General features: G+C 33.2%; 4 protein-coding genes across 4 annotated transcripts; 3 read left to right on the forward strand and 1 right to left on the reverse strand.

The window, feature by feature from the left end:
• Window positions 1–1,199: 1,199 nt before the first annotated feature.
• On the forward strand, window positions 1,200–5,581 carry HELRODRAFT_181333 (hypothetical protein; the record flags this gene model as incomplete). Its single annotated transcript, XM_009031148.1, has 7 exons — window positions 1,200–1,224; window positions 1,829–2,776; window positions 2,990–3,944; window positions 4,148–4,256; window positions 4,547–4,598; window positions 4,911–4,964; window positions 5,325–5,581. 7 exons carry the CDS (start codon window positions 1,200–1,202, stop codon window positions 5,579–5,581), a joined length of 2,400 nt encoding a protein of 799 aa, XP_009029396.1.
• A 485-nt stretch (window positions 5,582–6,066) lies between these two features.
• Window positions 6,067–7,629, forward strand: HELRODRAFT_181334 (hypothetical protein; the record flags this gene model as incomplete). The annotated part of the gene is made up of 4 exons (XM_009031149.1): window positions 6,067–6,142; window positions 6,500–6,598; window positions 6,820–6,944; window positions 7,246–7,629. 4 exons carry the CDS (start codon window positions 6,067–6,069, stop codon window positions 7,627–7,629), a joined length of 684 nt encoding a protein of 227 aa, XP_009029397.1.
• Window positions 7,630–9,947: 2,318 nt separating this feature from the next.
• HELRODRAFT_89456 (hypothetical protein) lies at window positions 9,948–11,747 on the reverse strand (the record flags this gene model as incomplete). The annotated part of the gene is made up of 8 exons (XM_009031125.1): window positions 9,948–10,049; window positions 10,279–10,334; window positions 10,466–10,521; window positions 10,723–10,811; window positions 10,886–10,992; window positions 11,054–11,185; window positions 11,342–11,491; window positions 11,588–11,747. The coding sequence occupies 8 exons, from the start codon at window positions 11,745–11,747 to the stop codon at window positions 9,948–9,950; spliced, it is 852 nt and encodes a 283-aa protein (XP_009029373.1).
• A 464-nt stretch (window positions 11,748–12,211) lies between these two features.
• HELRODRAFT_89336 (hypothetical protein) lies at window positions 12,212–13,257 on the forward strand (the record flags this gene model as incomplete). The annotated part of the gene is made up of 4 exons (XM_009031116.1): window positions 12,212–12,380; window positions 12,452–12,568; window positions 12,764–12,943; window positions 13,112–13,257. 4 exons carry the CDS (start codon window positions 12,212–12,214, stop codon window positions 13,255–13,257), a joined length of 612 nt encoding a protein of 203 aa, XP_009029364.1.
• Between the last annotated feature and the right edge of the window lie 3,319 nt (window positions 13,258–16,576).

Here is a 16,576-nt window from a genome sequence, read left to right on the forward strand (position 1 = left end):
TGTCAGAAAAAATACGAGATAAAATATGTAACTTGGGTGTCATACTCGTCCTAAATGTGTGGGCCAGTTTTTTGTGGAAGGCCCTTTCCTTTGAGGGCCCTTTTTCATTAAAGGCCCTTCCTTGGGAAAACACGTTAAATTTGGAGTACTAATTAATATGATAGGAGAGTATCAATTTAATGTCAGATTTTTAATATTGATTGCATTGTTCATAGTTGTTCATCCGTTCGTTATTTCCTTCATTCACCCATTCAATCAATCATTCGTTCATTCATTTATTCACTCACTCACTCATTTATTCATCCATTCATTTACGTAGGCTTGTACAGCACAATTGCAACGTACATTTACACACAAATTATCACCATCATCATTGTCGCAACAGGATGTATTTACAAAGTTTAAAAGTGTATTACGAGATGACGACGACAACAAAGATGAGGATGATGATGAAGACGATGATGATTATGATGATGATGATGATGATGATGAAGACGATGATTATTATTATTATGATGATGATGATGATGATGATGATGAAGACGATGATGATGATGATGATGAAGTCGATGATGATTACGATGATGATGATGATGACGACGATGATTATTATTATTATTATTATGATGATGATGATGATGATGATGATGATGATGATGATGATGATGATGATGATGATGATGAAAGAGACGATGATGATGATGATGAAGGTGGAGAAAACAAAAGAGAAGATGACGAAGATGATGATGACGACGATGACGAAGAAGAAGAAGAATGATGATAGTTGCAACGATGTTGATGTTAAAAAAAGACAACAAACCAATAGACCTGAAAATCAACAAACATTCCCCTACACACACACACACACACACATTCACACACGCACACACACACACACGAGTGTATATATGTATATATATATATATATATATATATATATATATATATATATATATATATATATATCTAATCTAAAAGTTAATTAATGATTCTAGCTGATAAAATAAATAGTTTTAAGTTTCGAGCAGAGTCTTTGGACTTAAAACTTGTAAATAAATAAAAGTCCTTCATCTATTCGGCAAATATTTTCCACTTTTAAATATATAATAATAATAATATATAAAATAATAATAAATAAAATAATAATAAATAAAATAATAATAAAAAAATAATAAAAAATAATAAATAACGAGACAAAAATGGATGGGCAGATGAAGAGAAAAGGTTATCGAATTCTTATTAATTTTAATTTATTGCACGTAAGAGTTTAATTATTTTGACAAGATTGGGATGGCAAAGAAATTGAATTGGGACAAGGAATACAATAGTTTAGTAGCAGCAGCAGTAGTAGCAGCAGTAGTAGCAGCAGTAGCAGTAGTAGCAGCAGTAGCAGTAGTAGCAGCAGTAGTAGCAGCAGTAGTAGTAGCAAAAGTAACCACAATAACAGCAGTAGTAGTAATAATTAATAGTAGTAAAAGTACTAATAGATTATTCTTAATCGCTTAGATATGGGCTAGTATAAACTAATAATGATGATATAAATTAAGGCAAGTTCATCAAACAGTCAGTCGTCTGATTTTTTCTTTCATTTTCGTTTAAATTTATAAAATACTTGTTAGTTCGTTCCTTCGTTCTTTCTTTCGTTCGTTCATTCATTCATTCATTCGTTCGTTCATTCGTTCGTTCGTTCGTTCGTTCATTCATTCATTCATTTATTTATTTATTCATTCATTCGTTCATTCATTTGTTCATTTATTTGTCATTCAACAACAACAAACAACAACAATAATAGTTATAATGAAAACAATCACTTTTATTTCTACTCTAGATTCCGTGTCACCGGATAGCATAACTAGGAGGAAAATAAGTGGCGATATTAATTATAACAACAGTAATAATAATAATAATAACAACAACAACAATAATATTAATAATAACAATAGTATAAATAGTAGTAGCAGTAGTAGCGTCGTTGTTGGCATTGGTAGGAAAGTATCGTTCAGATCCGAATTAAAAATTTCCGTTTCAAGGAAGCAGTTGACGTCACCGCCGCCACCACCGGCGACAACAACATTGGTAGCAGCAGCAGCAGCAACTTCATCAGCTTCATCCCCAACACCGACAAGATCATCATTATCAGTATCGAATTCAACATCGACAACACCACCAGCTACTCCAAGATTGTTGCTAGCTTTCCCGCAGTACAATCCTTATCTCATCAACAACAACATCAACAACAACGTCAACAACAAGATCGTCAGCAGAAAATCAACTCATAACAAACACAGAATGAAAAATCAACTCAGTTACGTTGAGAGTAGCGTTGGTGGTGCTAGCAACAACAACAACATCAACAAAAACAACAACAACAGCAACTTCAACAACATCATCAACAACAACATCAACAACAACAACAAAAATTACCTCAATTATAACAGCAGCGCTTCAAACGTTTATATCCGGAATGATAGGCCAGATGACAATGAAACAGTTCACAATAATAATATTAATAATAACAACAACAACAATAACAACAACAACAACAACAATAATAATAATAATAACGTTAATATTAATAACAATTATGGTTATTATCAGCCCTTGGATTTTGATAAAATTTTGAACTCCAAAAGGATAAACAATGACGTCATCATAGGCGGTGTCAACATCAATTACAAAAACAACAACAACAACAACAACAACAACAACATTAGCATCAACAACAACATCAACAACATCAACATCAACAACATCAACAACAACTACATCAACACGGGTAAACTAAACGTCAATTTCCTACATAACCCCAAAAGAATAATAAACAGGCAACCGACCATAGACAGAAAATTATTTTTGACACCAATTATCGCCCCATCGACAACAACATCATTATCATCTACAACATCATCGTCATCAACAACAACATTATCATCATCATCAACAACAACATTATCATCATCAACAACAACATCGTCAACAACAACAACAGCATCGTCACATCAATACAGACCGCAAAATAATTCTTGCAGTTACACACCAGAACCTGGCTATCATCACTTCAACCCAAAATTTCTATTCAACGACAACAACAATGACATTAATAACACTAATAATGACAACAATAACCACAATACTAATGACATTAATAATAGAAATGACCGTTCAAATGCTGCAATGCGCTCAAATCCATTAGCAGTTCAGGGATATAAGTTAATAATGACATCATTACATGACATCAACAACAACAACAGCAATAATAACATCATCAACAACAACAACAATGTCAACAATAACATCAACAACAACAACGTCAACAACAACAACATTAACAACAGCATCAACGTTTCAAATGAAAATTTTAACTATAGCAAACCGCCAAGAGCCAAGTCCCCGATTAAGAAAAACAAAAAACAAACTTCAACAAAAACATCAACAGCAACAACTACTACAACTACTGCTACTACTGCTGCTGCTACTGCTACCACCACTACTATTACTACTGATACAAGAAAATCATCAACAACCCCAACTACGGCAAATATAAACAGAACTGTGCTAAACAGCAACAAAACATTCACAAACAACAACAACACAGATTTAAGCACAAGCCTAAGTATCAACAACGACACAACAATCAACAAACCACCAATAAAAATCAACAACAACGCCAACAACAACAACAACAACAACAGCAGCAACATCAACAAATGTGACACAACAACTAAGACACCTAATAAAAGATTGAGTATTAGCAGTAACGATTTGAAACTTGATCAAGAATTTGATGATGGTAACTTTACAATTACAAATCTAAACAACGATAACTTATACGATTTCAGCGGTAACAGTAAACGAAACAGCAGTATCAGGAGTGGCAAATCATCAGAGATGGCTCGGAGTACTGACGACTTGTTTCAGGATAGCAAGGCACAAATTAGGAAGCAGTCTTTTAAACATTTGGTTCGTTCGTTCGTTCGTTCGTCGATTGGTTGAATAATCATTGGTTGGTTGACTGACTGATTGGTTAGTTATCTGGTTGGTGGGTTGTTTTGTTGGCTGGGGTAACCGAAGATTACAAATTTGGTTAAATAATTAGTCAAATACTTATTTTTATTTCAATAAATTCACAGCAGGAAAAACGACACAGTGCATCGGCACTTGATTACGAAAGTGCAGACGCCTTGGAAAAACCCAAGAAGTTTCAACCAGACAGCTGTTCCCTCAAGCCCGGGAGTTCCACACTTTCGATTTCAAAGGTTTCTGTTTTTAAATTTTTGGGTCTTTAGTTTTGTTTCATTTTTTAATAATTCACATCAATTAAGAAAAAATTTAGTTTAGAACTTTTTGAAAGATGTGGAGGAGCTAGTTAATGAGTGATTGAGAATGAATGAATGAGAATGAATGAATGAGAATGAATGAATGAGAATGAATGAATGAGAATGAATGATTGATTGATTAAGTAAATGAATGAGCATATAAATGAATGAAAGAATTAAATTTTGTTTGAAACTAATCATAAAATTTGTTACCTGTTTTAATAAACCAGGCCTCAAATTGGTTCCTCAGAAAATACGTTGAAAGACAGGAGAGCAAAATAAGTAAGCGCTAGAAAAAGTATAATAACAATAGTAGTAGCAGCAGTAGTAGTAGTAGCAACAACAGCAGCAGTAGTAGTAATAGAAGAGTAAAAAGAAGTAGCAATAGTTGTAATAGTAATAATTGTAGTAATAGTAGTTTTTTTTACATTAATCAGCAGTTTTTTAAGACGAGATGTTACCTTAATTATATCAAAATTATTCGCACAATTCCTTAAATGTATGCGATTTCTATATTAAGAAATGAAAATCTAAAAATAAGAAGATTGAATTTCTTATGAAAATTGTAACTTGAAATTATTTCATTTTGTGAAGATTCGCGCAAGAAGAGCGTCAGCTGCAGGGATCTGGGCGGCGTGGATTGCGAAGGTTCTATATTTCAATTTTCAACTATTCTTTCATCCGCTCATTCATCCATCCATTCATTCATCCATTTATCTATTTATTCATTCAATTTATCCATCCATTCATTTATTTCAGCCATCCTTCAATAAATTCGTTCGTTTGCTTGCTTATTATCATTTATTGCTTTTAGCATCTCGCATGCATCAGACGTATGAATGTGTGAAAATCCTCGCCTGATTACACACGTTCACTTGTCACAATCGGGGATCGCTTGCGTTCGAACTCGGTTGCCGAAAGGCAGGACCAACAATCGAGTTTAGCCATAGACTATCTCGTAGTTCGAATACGTTTCACTTTTTTGTGTTTTTTAATGATTTGTTATAGGATGGCTGTGGAAAAAGCAGGATAAGTCAGTGATGAAGAAGACGAAGTGGAAGATTTGGTGGTGTGTCTTGGAGAAGAAGAAATTGAATTTCTATAAAGATGAGAAGGTAGTTGAAGTTGATGTCGTTATTTCATCTGCTGCTAAAGCTGCTGCTGTAGAGGAAGCTGTTGGTGTTGAAGCTGCCGATGTTGAAGCTGCTGTTACGGGAGCTGCTGATGCTCCTAATATTGTCGTCGTCGTTGATGCTGTGAGATGAATGTTTTTAAGTTGTTTGTGGATTGTTGCCGAAACATAAAATGAAATAATTTTAAATGAAAATCTATAACTGAAAATAAATTCCTTTAAACCGAAGAGTAAGCAAGCAGATGGCTCCATATATTTACCTGGTCTCCAGATAGCACCCGCCCCGGAAGTTAAAAGTCGAAAATTGTTAGTGCATAATTGTTATACAAAAACACATACAAACACACATACACGCATACACACACACACACACACACGCATAAAAACAGTGCTTTTAAGGCATTTCATTCAGGCTACACTTTCTTTTTTGCGACTGAAAGAAAAGACGAGCTGATGAAGTTAGTTTAAAAATTATTTGTATCGTCTCGTTATCTGTTGTATCGGTTCGTTGTTTCTTGTACGGTTTCGTATCGTTTTGTTTCCTAGGATTAAACAGCGCAAATTATTACTTTTTGAATTAGCACATACTATTTTAATTTTTCGAGGTGGATGAACAAGATGGCCCTGGCCTCGCTGACTGATTTCGAAGTCCAACCCTGCCAACTAATTGCCGGCTTTCAAAAAGATGATGACGGTTCGTGTTGCTGTGGTTGCTGAAGCTGCTGCTGATGTGGTTGATGATGATGAGGGTGGTGGTGGTGGTGTAAATGATGATGATGTTTTTTGTGGTTGGTGTTGTTGATGATGATGACGTTTTTGATGTTGTTGATGTTTTCGAAATTTTTATAGATGTTGAGATATTTTTTTGCTCATTTTAAATAAAAAAAATATTTTTTACCTTATAAAAAAAATATTTAAAATGATGAAAACGTGGAATTATGAAATTAAAATAACAAAATAGTAGCAATAATAATAACAATAAGACGTAATTTTAACAACGTCATCAACAACAACAACGTCATCAACAACAACATCAACAACAACAATACAGATGATGTTTCTCGCCAAACGAGTGTCTATAGCGGAAACAGTGACGAGAATTTAAGTTCCGAATGTTGTTCCAGCCCATCTCTTGGGGCCAGTGTCGAGGGTGTGTTTTTATTTTTTTTTATTTTCTATTATCTTTTTATGATCTTTGGGTATTGGCGATGAATTTGTAATTTTGGAGAAGGGATTTTTTTCGGTGGTGAATTCTTCGTAATTAATTTATATATCACAATGAATGAATGAATGAATGATGAATGAATAAATGAACAAATGGATGGATGAATGAATAAATGAATGAATGAATGAAATTGAATCTCATAAAAGACCTAAGCTCATTGAAAAGATTGTCAAAGAGTTCAGAAAACTTATCAGAAAACAGATTATCTCTGCAACAGAATGCGTTGTCTCTTCTTTATTACAAGCTGTCAAATTTGAAACATCAACTTAAGGTTTGAGTTTATTCATTTATTCGTTCACTCATTCATTCACTCATTCATTCATTTATTCATTCACTCTTACAACAAAATGCTATGTCGCTACCATTTTACAAGCTATCTTTTTCGAAATATCAGATAAAAGTTTGGGTTTATTCTTTCATTTAATTATTCATTCGTTCATTCATTCATTCATGTCCACATTAGCTTTCTAATTTAAATGAAACGCCATTTATGATTTCCTATTTTCCTTCATCCGTTCTTCCATTCGTTCACACACACACACATACACACAAACATACACACAAACGGACAGGAGAATGAGAGCGAACTCAGGCTATACAATGTTCTTATGGAAGAAAATCGAATTATCGACGGAGAAATTTTGCGAGAGTTCCTGGCGAAAAATCCGAATATAATCGGTCGGTTAAACGGTTTAAATAACGATTCTAATCGGGAGAACTCTAAAATAAAGACTACTAAAAATGATCGTGTTGAGGACGATAGCGACGATGACGTGGCAAGGAGAAGCACAATAAAACTTCAAATTAATGACAGTGATGTCAATAACAACGACATTGACATCGTCAACAACAACAACAACATGCAAAAAAACATGTCACCAATTAGCGATGTTATCGATTTGAACGAAGTACTCGATGAATTAGCGGTTAGTTTCGAGTCTGAAAACTCAAATTGATCATAGTTGTTCATTCGCATGACGATCATTCAATTATTCGTCCCATCCTATATTCCTCCACTCATTTATTCATTTGTTTATCCGAGACTTTAATGAAAATTTAATTTCAAATTTCGTATTTTTTTAACTTTAGAGCCACGATTAACCTGACCAAAAAAAGATGAACCCATCCATTTATTGACAGCTAGCTAGTTAAATAAACTACCTTTATCTCGAATTGTGTTTAAATTTCAATAGAAAAAGTGTAAACTGTGTTTAATAATTACATTCCCGCCCTGATCTTACCCTCATTGCTGTTCATATTCTGATTTATTTTTATAATTATTCATAGTTTCCGTCTCGTATAGATTTAACGAGCCTGTTGTTTCAATGCTATGAAGCTTTCTATTCATATAGCTACACATTTTCGTAATAATAATATTATTTTTGATACAAACCTCAGCGAGTAAGTTGTTTTAAAATTATCCTAGAAAAGTTATCATCGTCATTCTTCAGAGCCTTACGTTTTATTGCATACAGTCAGTGGCGTCACTAGGGGGGTGCGGACCGCACCGGGTTAGGGTTAGCATCGGGTTTTGGTGTCACTCTCACAAGGGGTGAGGGACTCGACTTTATGATGTGCCGCGCTCAAGGTTACGACAATGCTGCGACTATGGCTAGAATCCATGGGGGTGTACAAGCCATTTTGAAAAGAAAGAACAGGAAAGCTATTTTTAATGGTTGTGTGGACCATTCTGTTAACTTGTGTGGCCAACACTCTTTTGCTGAAAATGCTTCGTGCGTGACTTTTTTTGGAACTCTTGAGACAATGTTTTCATTCTTTGCTGCTTCCACTCACCGATGGGATGTTTTAATGAACCACACTGGAGTTTCATTAAAATGATTATCAACAACACGCTGGAGTTTTCATCACGCAGCAGTAAAGGCAGTGAAAGAAAAATTCGATAAATGTGTGGCGGCAATAGAAGGTCTATGTGATCCAGGGGAAAATCTAGACACAAGAGGTACAGCCCGAGGTCTTTTACCTACTATCTGCAATTTCACTTTTCTGTGCTACCTCTTCTTTTGGTGTGATGTACTTGAAGAAGTAAATCTAACGCAGACTAAGGGCTTAAGTCTTGACAAGGTGATGACAAAGCTAGAGACACTAATACTTTTTATGTATGAGAAGCGCAATTATCTTGTGGAGCAGGCAGTTGAACAGGCACTTATAAAATCAGACCAATATGGAATTTTAGTAGAGAGCAGACCCAGGTTCAAGAAGAGGATGGCAGGCGAGCGCGAGAGAGATGCTGGACTTACTCTGCAGGAAGAAAACACGAGAGCGATGTATGAGTGTATTGATCGTTTCCATTCTGAACTCCAGATCAAATCAAGAGCCATCAAGGAAGTAGCAGCCATGTTTGAGGTTGTTCAAGCCAAGAGTTTGATATCTGCTACTGAAGAAGAGTTATTGGTAAACATTCCAAAATTAACCACATTCTATGATGAGTTACCAGAGATAGAGCTTTTATTAGAAATACCAAGACTGAGAAGACAACTAAAGGCAGCAGAAATTGATCTTGAAGAAGCCAAAGACTGGTCAGTACTTGACATTTTGAAATTCATAGTTGAATGGGACTTCCTAGAATCTCTCCCATATCTCTCAGTGAGCCTACAATTATTTCTTACAATCTGTGTGTCTGTGGCTTCATGTGAGAGAAGTTTTTCAAAGCTAAAGATTATAAAGAACTATTTGCGATCTACTATGGGACAGTCTAGGCTTTCTGATCTTGCAATATTATCAATGAAAAGAGATTTGGCAAAAGAAGTTGATTTTGATGAAGTAATTAACAAGTTTGCATCTCTAAAGGCGAGGAAAGGGAAGTTCTGATTTAATTGAGATTTTATTTACATAAAATTTAATGTAAAAATAACAATTAAAAAAGTTTTATTTCTTAAAATCTTTGATAGATCACAATTTTTTTTAAAGAATAAAAAAACCGACCTTGAATTATTTTTTTTTTTATTTTCGCTGTAAATTTATTTCTAAATTTTGCTAAGAATGCTCTATGTCTATGGGGTGTCGGTGTCATGAGAGGGATGACACCATGAGTTACCGCACCGGGTGACACAAACCCTAGTGACGCCACTGCATACAGTAGCAGAATTTAAACATAAATGGGAAAAATAGATACACACATACTTACAGGCACGCACACAAACACACAAGCATACATACAAACATAAATATACACACGTACACGCATATAAACACACACACACACATACAGACACAGAAACATAATTTCAAAACAGGATAGTCTGATAAAACATGGTCATATTTTAAACCCAGAATGGATGGCTGACACGCCAAACATCAAATTTTCGTGATTGACATTTGAAAACCCCGCCTCTTCAATCATCTCACTAAACGTCTCCTACAAAATTGTGAATAAATTAAGCATATTATGAACAAATTAAGTTGAGCATGATTACAATATGTATGTATTACGCTGATTATGCTAAGATTTGGATGCATGCTTATTCCAACAAGATACATATTTTAAAAAATTATGCTAAAGTTTGAATATACTAGGCTTGGTAGGCTCTAAAACCCGAATAAATTATGCAAATTATATAGAAATAATAATAAATTAATGATGTTACTTGATCAGGGAATTGTCTGATGCTTTCCACTAAGTATTTGTAAGATTTGTAATCACCTATTTATGAATATGAAATATAAAAATTATGAAAATAAATATCATTATAATATTGTTACAATAATAATATAAATTATATTAATAATTCTTTATTTTATTTACCTATTCATTCATTTATTTACAAATTATACCTGCAATAAGCTTGCCCATCACGGGAATGATGTGGAATGAGTAGTTGTCATACAAACTGTTGGAAGTGAATTCATATAAAATTATTCTTACTGACATAATTAACATTGTTATTGTTACAATTAGTGCTAGCTGAAAGGGCAAACTAGTGAATGATAGTGAAATGAATGAATGAATGAATTAATTAATTAATTAATTAATTAATTAATTAACAGAATGAATGAATAATCAAAATAAATAATAAACTTCCTTTACAAACTTCCTAAGAAAGAAATTATCAACTCTACTGAACTCGAGGCAGGCAAATCGGCCACCAGGTTTCAAAACTCTATAAGCTTCCTTCAAAACCTTCAACGTCAACAACAACAATAACAATCCTAATAAAAACAATAATAACAATAATGATAATAACAATAACTAACTTTATCAATGTGAGTCATATTTCTTATTCCATATGCAACAGTATAAACATCAAATTGGTTTTCAGAAAAAGGCAAATTTTCCGCATTGCCTTGCACCCATGTTATTTCTGAGGAAAAAGATTAAATACTTATTTGTATAATAAAAAAATTGTAAAATAAATTTGGAACCATTTTGGAACCCTTTAGATTTGGCTTTATCTCTGCCGACATTGAGCATGGCCTGATTGATATCTAGTACTGTGACGGTGGCTGACTTGGAGGAATTTTTTAAATATTGCAGGTACCGAAAGCTGATATCACCTTTAGAAATTTAGAATTAAATTTTTCAATATTAAAGTGGGATAATATAAAAATAGTTAATTGATTGAATCTAAAGTTTTAAAAAAATATTTAAAAAAGCATACCTTCTTAATAGATAAAATAAAAAATTATGTATATTATAATTATAATAATTACCAGTTCCACCAGCGACATCTAGCAAATTAGTGTCACTAATTGGTCCTACGCTCTTAATAAAACAATCCTTCCATAACCGGTGTATTCCAGCACTCATAACATCATTCATGAGATCATATTTGTCAGCCACATTATGGAAAACTTGGTAAACTGTAAATAAAAACAGTGTGGTTCATTGATCAAATTGAAATAATTAAATGTAAGTAAGTAAACTAATTTTATTTTCAACAATTTAATTAATCTCACCTCTCTCTTCTTTTTCTTTCTCACTGACAGTTTCAAATCCGAAGTGTGTCTGATTAGTGTTAGTTGAAAAGTAACGAAATTGATCGATCAAATTTCGACATTTCGGGGAGTTATTTGGTTTACATATAAGCAGGGACTTAGAAAACCGTGCCAAGAACATTTTTAAGAAGAATGTCAAGCTAATACTTTTTTCAATTTTAGTTTGTAAAATTTAAAAGTGAACAACTAAAAGTGAACAATTTGCACAAAAAACGGTAAAAATTTGTAAGTAATTAAATTGATCTTAGAGAAAATTGTTTTTATTGAAAACAAAAGTTATTTTATAAGTTATATATTTTCGTATTTCTACAATAAATTTTTAGTCAACTAAATTAATTTTTAATCGACCATTTTGGGTATCTAACTAAAGTAAAGGTCGTCCTTAACATTGTACTGAATTTTAATAAATTGTTTCGCTTTAAAATTTATTTAAGATAAGATGTTAAGAGTCGCGAAGTCTCTGTTTTCTGTTGCCAGGTAGTTTCATAATCACATAATTTCACAAATTGTAAGCAAATTTTACTTAAATTTGTTTGAAATCGCAGTCGCTTGTCCGGCAAACTGGTCTCAGGAAACTGCGCCATGATGGCCGTTAGAAGCAAGCACAAGCTGCCGGATTTGCCGTATGATTTCAACGCCCTTGAACCGTACATATCTGCTGACATAATGAAGATTCATTATGAAAAACACCACCAAGCCTACGTCACTAATCTTAATATTGCAGAAGAGAAACTGGCTGAAGCTCAAGCTAAGGGTAACTTTTGTAACCCTTTTTCGCCATTTTACCGTAAATTATTATATTATAAATTACATTTTCCACACCAGGTGACATTAAGACTATAATATCTCTGGCCCCTGCACTGAGATTCAATGGTGGTGGCCACATCAACCATTCAATTTTCTGGCAGAATCTTGGCCCTAAATCTGCAGAGGAGCCCACTGGTATGAGATATTTTAAAATCAGTGATGTGCTATCATATTTTTCATTAATTTTGTTTAAATATTTAAGAGCAATTTTTGAAAACAATGCTCATCACAACATTAACTTTGCTTATTCATCCAATTTGATATATATCACATCCACTTTTTGATAAAATCTAAAAAACAAATATTTTCACTGATCCTTACCACAAACAGGCGACTTGAAAGCAGCCATTGACAGAGATTTTGGATCTTTTGATAACCTAAAAACCCAACTTAGCACAGCCAGCGTGGCAGTTCAGGGCTCGGGTTGGGGTTGGTTGGGGTACAACAAACAGTCAGGTAAACTTCAGGTGGCCACCTGTCCTAATCAAGACCCCTTAGAGCCCACTACTGGTTATTATTATTATTATTGTTGGTGTTGTTGATGATGATGTTGTTGTTGTTTTTAATGAATGAATGAATTAATTAATCAATTAATTAATGATTGAGTTAGTGGGCTGAATATATAATATTTGAAAATAGATGTTAAGATTTTTTTTCCCCTGTTTCTAACGAAATCAGGATTGATCCCATTGTTTGGGATCGATGTGTGGGAGCATGCTTACTACCTCCAGTACAAAAATGTCCGACCTGATTATGTCAAGGCCATCTGGAATGTTGCCAACTGGAAAGATATTGCGGAGAGATTGGCTAAGGCCAAAAAATGAATGAATGAATGAATGAAAGATGGATTGATTGAGTTGATGGAGGAATGAATGAATTACAGGGTGATTAAGATGAGTTAATGAATGAATGAATGAACTGATAAATGGATGAGTAATTGAATGATTGAATACAAACATTTGGAGGTATTGATCAAGAAATGAGTTGAATGAATATGAGTGTGGAAATAAGATCTATATTGGTGTAACAATTTTGATGATGACGATGACGACGATGAGATTGGTAAAAGTTTATACAGGGGTTATGATTAACTGTAGTGAATTTTTAAACTTCAACAATTTGACAGTCCTCTTGTTTTCGGTTTATTTAGCCACTTTTTCATTATTATTTTTGTTTTTGTTATCGTTATTTTAATTATTGTTTTATTGGAAAGATTATTTTTGTTATAGATACCTGCCAGAAAAATTTTTTAGCACACATCTTTTTTTGATGATTAGTTCTAGAATATAAACAAAATTTTAAATATTTTATTGGTTTTTTTTCTTAAAAAATTTGGTTTTCGAGTTTGTGTGTGTGTTGTGTGAGTGTGTGTGTGTGTGTTAATTGAATTGAAAGTCGTCAACAAATCTCAAAACTTTTACTTATGCTGGTTTCATTAATTACGGAAGATCGTTAACCGCCTAACAACCACTGGAAAATGATAGTTTAAACGAATGTGTTGATGATGATGAGAAGGATGATGATGAAAATGATGACGACCATCATCACCGTCATCATGTGTATTTCTAGTGTTCATTGTATACACACAAACAAACACACACAGAGAGAGAGAGAGAGAGAGAGAGAGTTCTATGTAAAAACGTGAGTTGGTGTTTGCTTAGAACTAACAATAATTTCGCGTTGGTCTGTGGAACTGCACTTTTTCCATTCCTCCATTCATTCGTTCGTTCGTTCATGTACTCATTCATTCGTTCGTTTAATCATTCAGTCATTCATTTCTTCATTCATTCAATTACCCATTCAATGAATTGTCGAATGTGAATTAGAACAAGTAAGTGAATCAATGAGTAAATGAATGAATAAACAAAATGACTGAATGAATCCATGCATGCATTTCATGAATGAATGAATTCAGTAATAAATCATTCAATCTATGAACAAAATGCGAATTTAAAAATGAACGAACGAACGAATAAATAAGTTAAAGAATATGTGTAGATGGAAGAGCAAATAAAAACACAAATGAACGAACCAACAAACGAACAGATGAACGAACAGATAAACGAACGAATAAATGAACGATGGAATGAAGGAAAGTAGGAATGAAATTATTATGAAGAAAAAACTCCATCGAATGATAGACTGACAAATCGCCACTGGGAATAAATTTATTAACAATTCCGTTCTTACCTTCTTCCAAGTTTTCTTTCTTCTTACAAAAATATGTCAGCATTCAATATTTTCTTTGTTTACTATTTATAAAAGTAAAAAATTTACTCTTATGTATAACATGATTAACTATAGTAGTAGTAGTAGTAGTAGTAGTAGTAGTAGTAGTAGTAGTAGTAGTAATAGTAGTAGTCGTAGAGTAGTAGTAGTAGTAGTCGTAGAGTAGTAGTAGTAGTAGTAGTAGTAGTAGTAGTAGTAGTAGTAGTAGTAATAGTAGTAGTAGTAGTAGTAGTAGTAGTAGTAGTAGTAGTAGTAGTAGTAGTAGTAGTAGTAGTAGTAGTAGTAGTAGTAGTAGTCGTAGAGTAGTCGTATAGAAGTAGTAGTAGTAGTCGTAGAGTAGTAGTAATAGTAGTAGTAGTCGTAGTAGTAGTAGTAAGTTGATAAAAAGAAATTATCAAAGCACAAGTGAACGATTGCTAGAGAGTAACTTGTAATCAAATTATTGAGTTCTTCTTTGGCCGGCCAGCCAGAGTGAAGTGACCGGACAAACAATTGAACATGCACACAAACACACACACACATACAAACACACACATACATTCTTGTTGAATGATAATTGTGGAACCAGGATGAACGAGCGAAAGAACGATCAAACAAATGAACGAATGGGTGAACGAACGAGTGAATAAATGAATGAAAGAATGAATTAATACACAAATGAATGAATGAATAAATAAATAAATGATTGACATTTTTGCTAACCAATCAGAGAAAATAAAGGCGTGGCCTTGCAGTGTTTGCTCAAGGGCTCTGCAAATATTGGAAGCAAAAATATACATGGAAGCGTATGCATGCATTGTATGAATGCAAGTTTGTATGTGTGTGTGTTTGTTTGTATGTACGTTTGTATGCATGTATGTATGTGCGTGTGCGCATGTATGTGTGTGTGTTTGCGTATGCTCATGTATGTGTGTGTGCGTGCATGTATATGTGTGTGTGCTTATATGTTGTTTTTTTAATCTTTACCCTATATCTTATTTTAAACAACAGATCATTAAAATACTACTACTACTACTACTACTACTACTACTACTACTATAACTACTACTACTACTACTACAACTTCGAAGCACACAATGTAGTAAGTAACCACAGCTTCACTTTCTACTTCCACATTCTATTGATTAGGTAAATATCCAACACGAACGTATATATATATGTGTGTGCGTGCGCGCGCGCGTGTGTGTGTGCGTGTGCGTGTGTGATAGATAGAATCGCTAAACTACTTATTAATAATAGATATTAAAATTCTACGATCCAGAAAATAAAAGAACGCAAAGAACTAAAAATCATCAGCAACAACAACATCAACAACAAAAAAATCATCATCCACAACAACAACAATGCAACTAACAATAGTAACAAAAATAACATAGTAATATATTATAAAAATCACATGTCAACCGCTTTCGAATAGAACCAAAAAATCATGAAAAGAATCATAAAACAACAAAAACGCTAGTATTAAACTGCGAATATCCTACTACTCCACCAAAGAACGTCATCTCATGTGATGAAAAATAACTGCACTAGTAAACTAGAATCGACAATAATGTATCATAGCCACTTAGTATATTCGAAGACGATGTAGAAATACCGAAAAAGCATTCTTGTACTATCATGCTTAAATGTTCTATTAGGCTTAAAATAAATAAAAATTTTGGTTTTGAACTCAAGGACCATGACAATGATATACCATCTACCGGCAGAAAAATCGAAAAATTTGCAGTGATTTTCATTAATATATACATATACATATATATATATATATATATATATATATATATATATATATATATATATATATATATATATATTTACAATAGTCTATAAATTCTACCGAATGTTTGGCATTAATATGTTTGTAGGTCGTTTTTTCGATTTTTCTTACTAAAGTTTTTTGATGAACGTTTA

The sequence above is a fragment of the Helobdella robusta genome, assembly GCF_000326865.2.
Source record: "Helobdella robusta unplaced genomic scaffold HELROscaffold_70, whole genome shotgun sequence".
In the NCBI taxonomy this organism is placed as follows: domain Eukaryota; kingdom Metazoa; phylum Annelida; class Clitellata; order Rhynchobdellida; family Glossiphoniidae; genus Helobdella; species Helobdella robusta.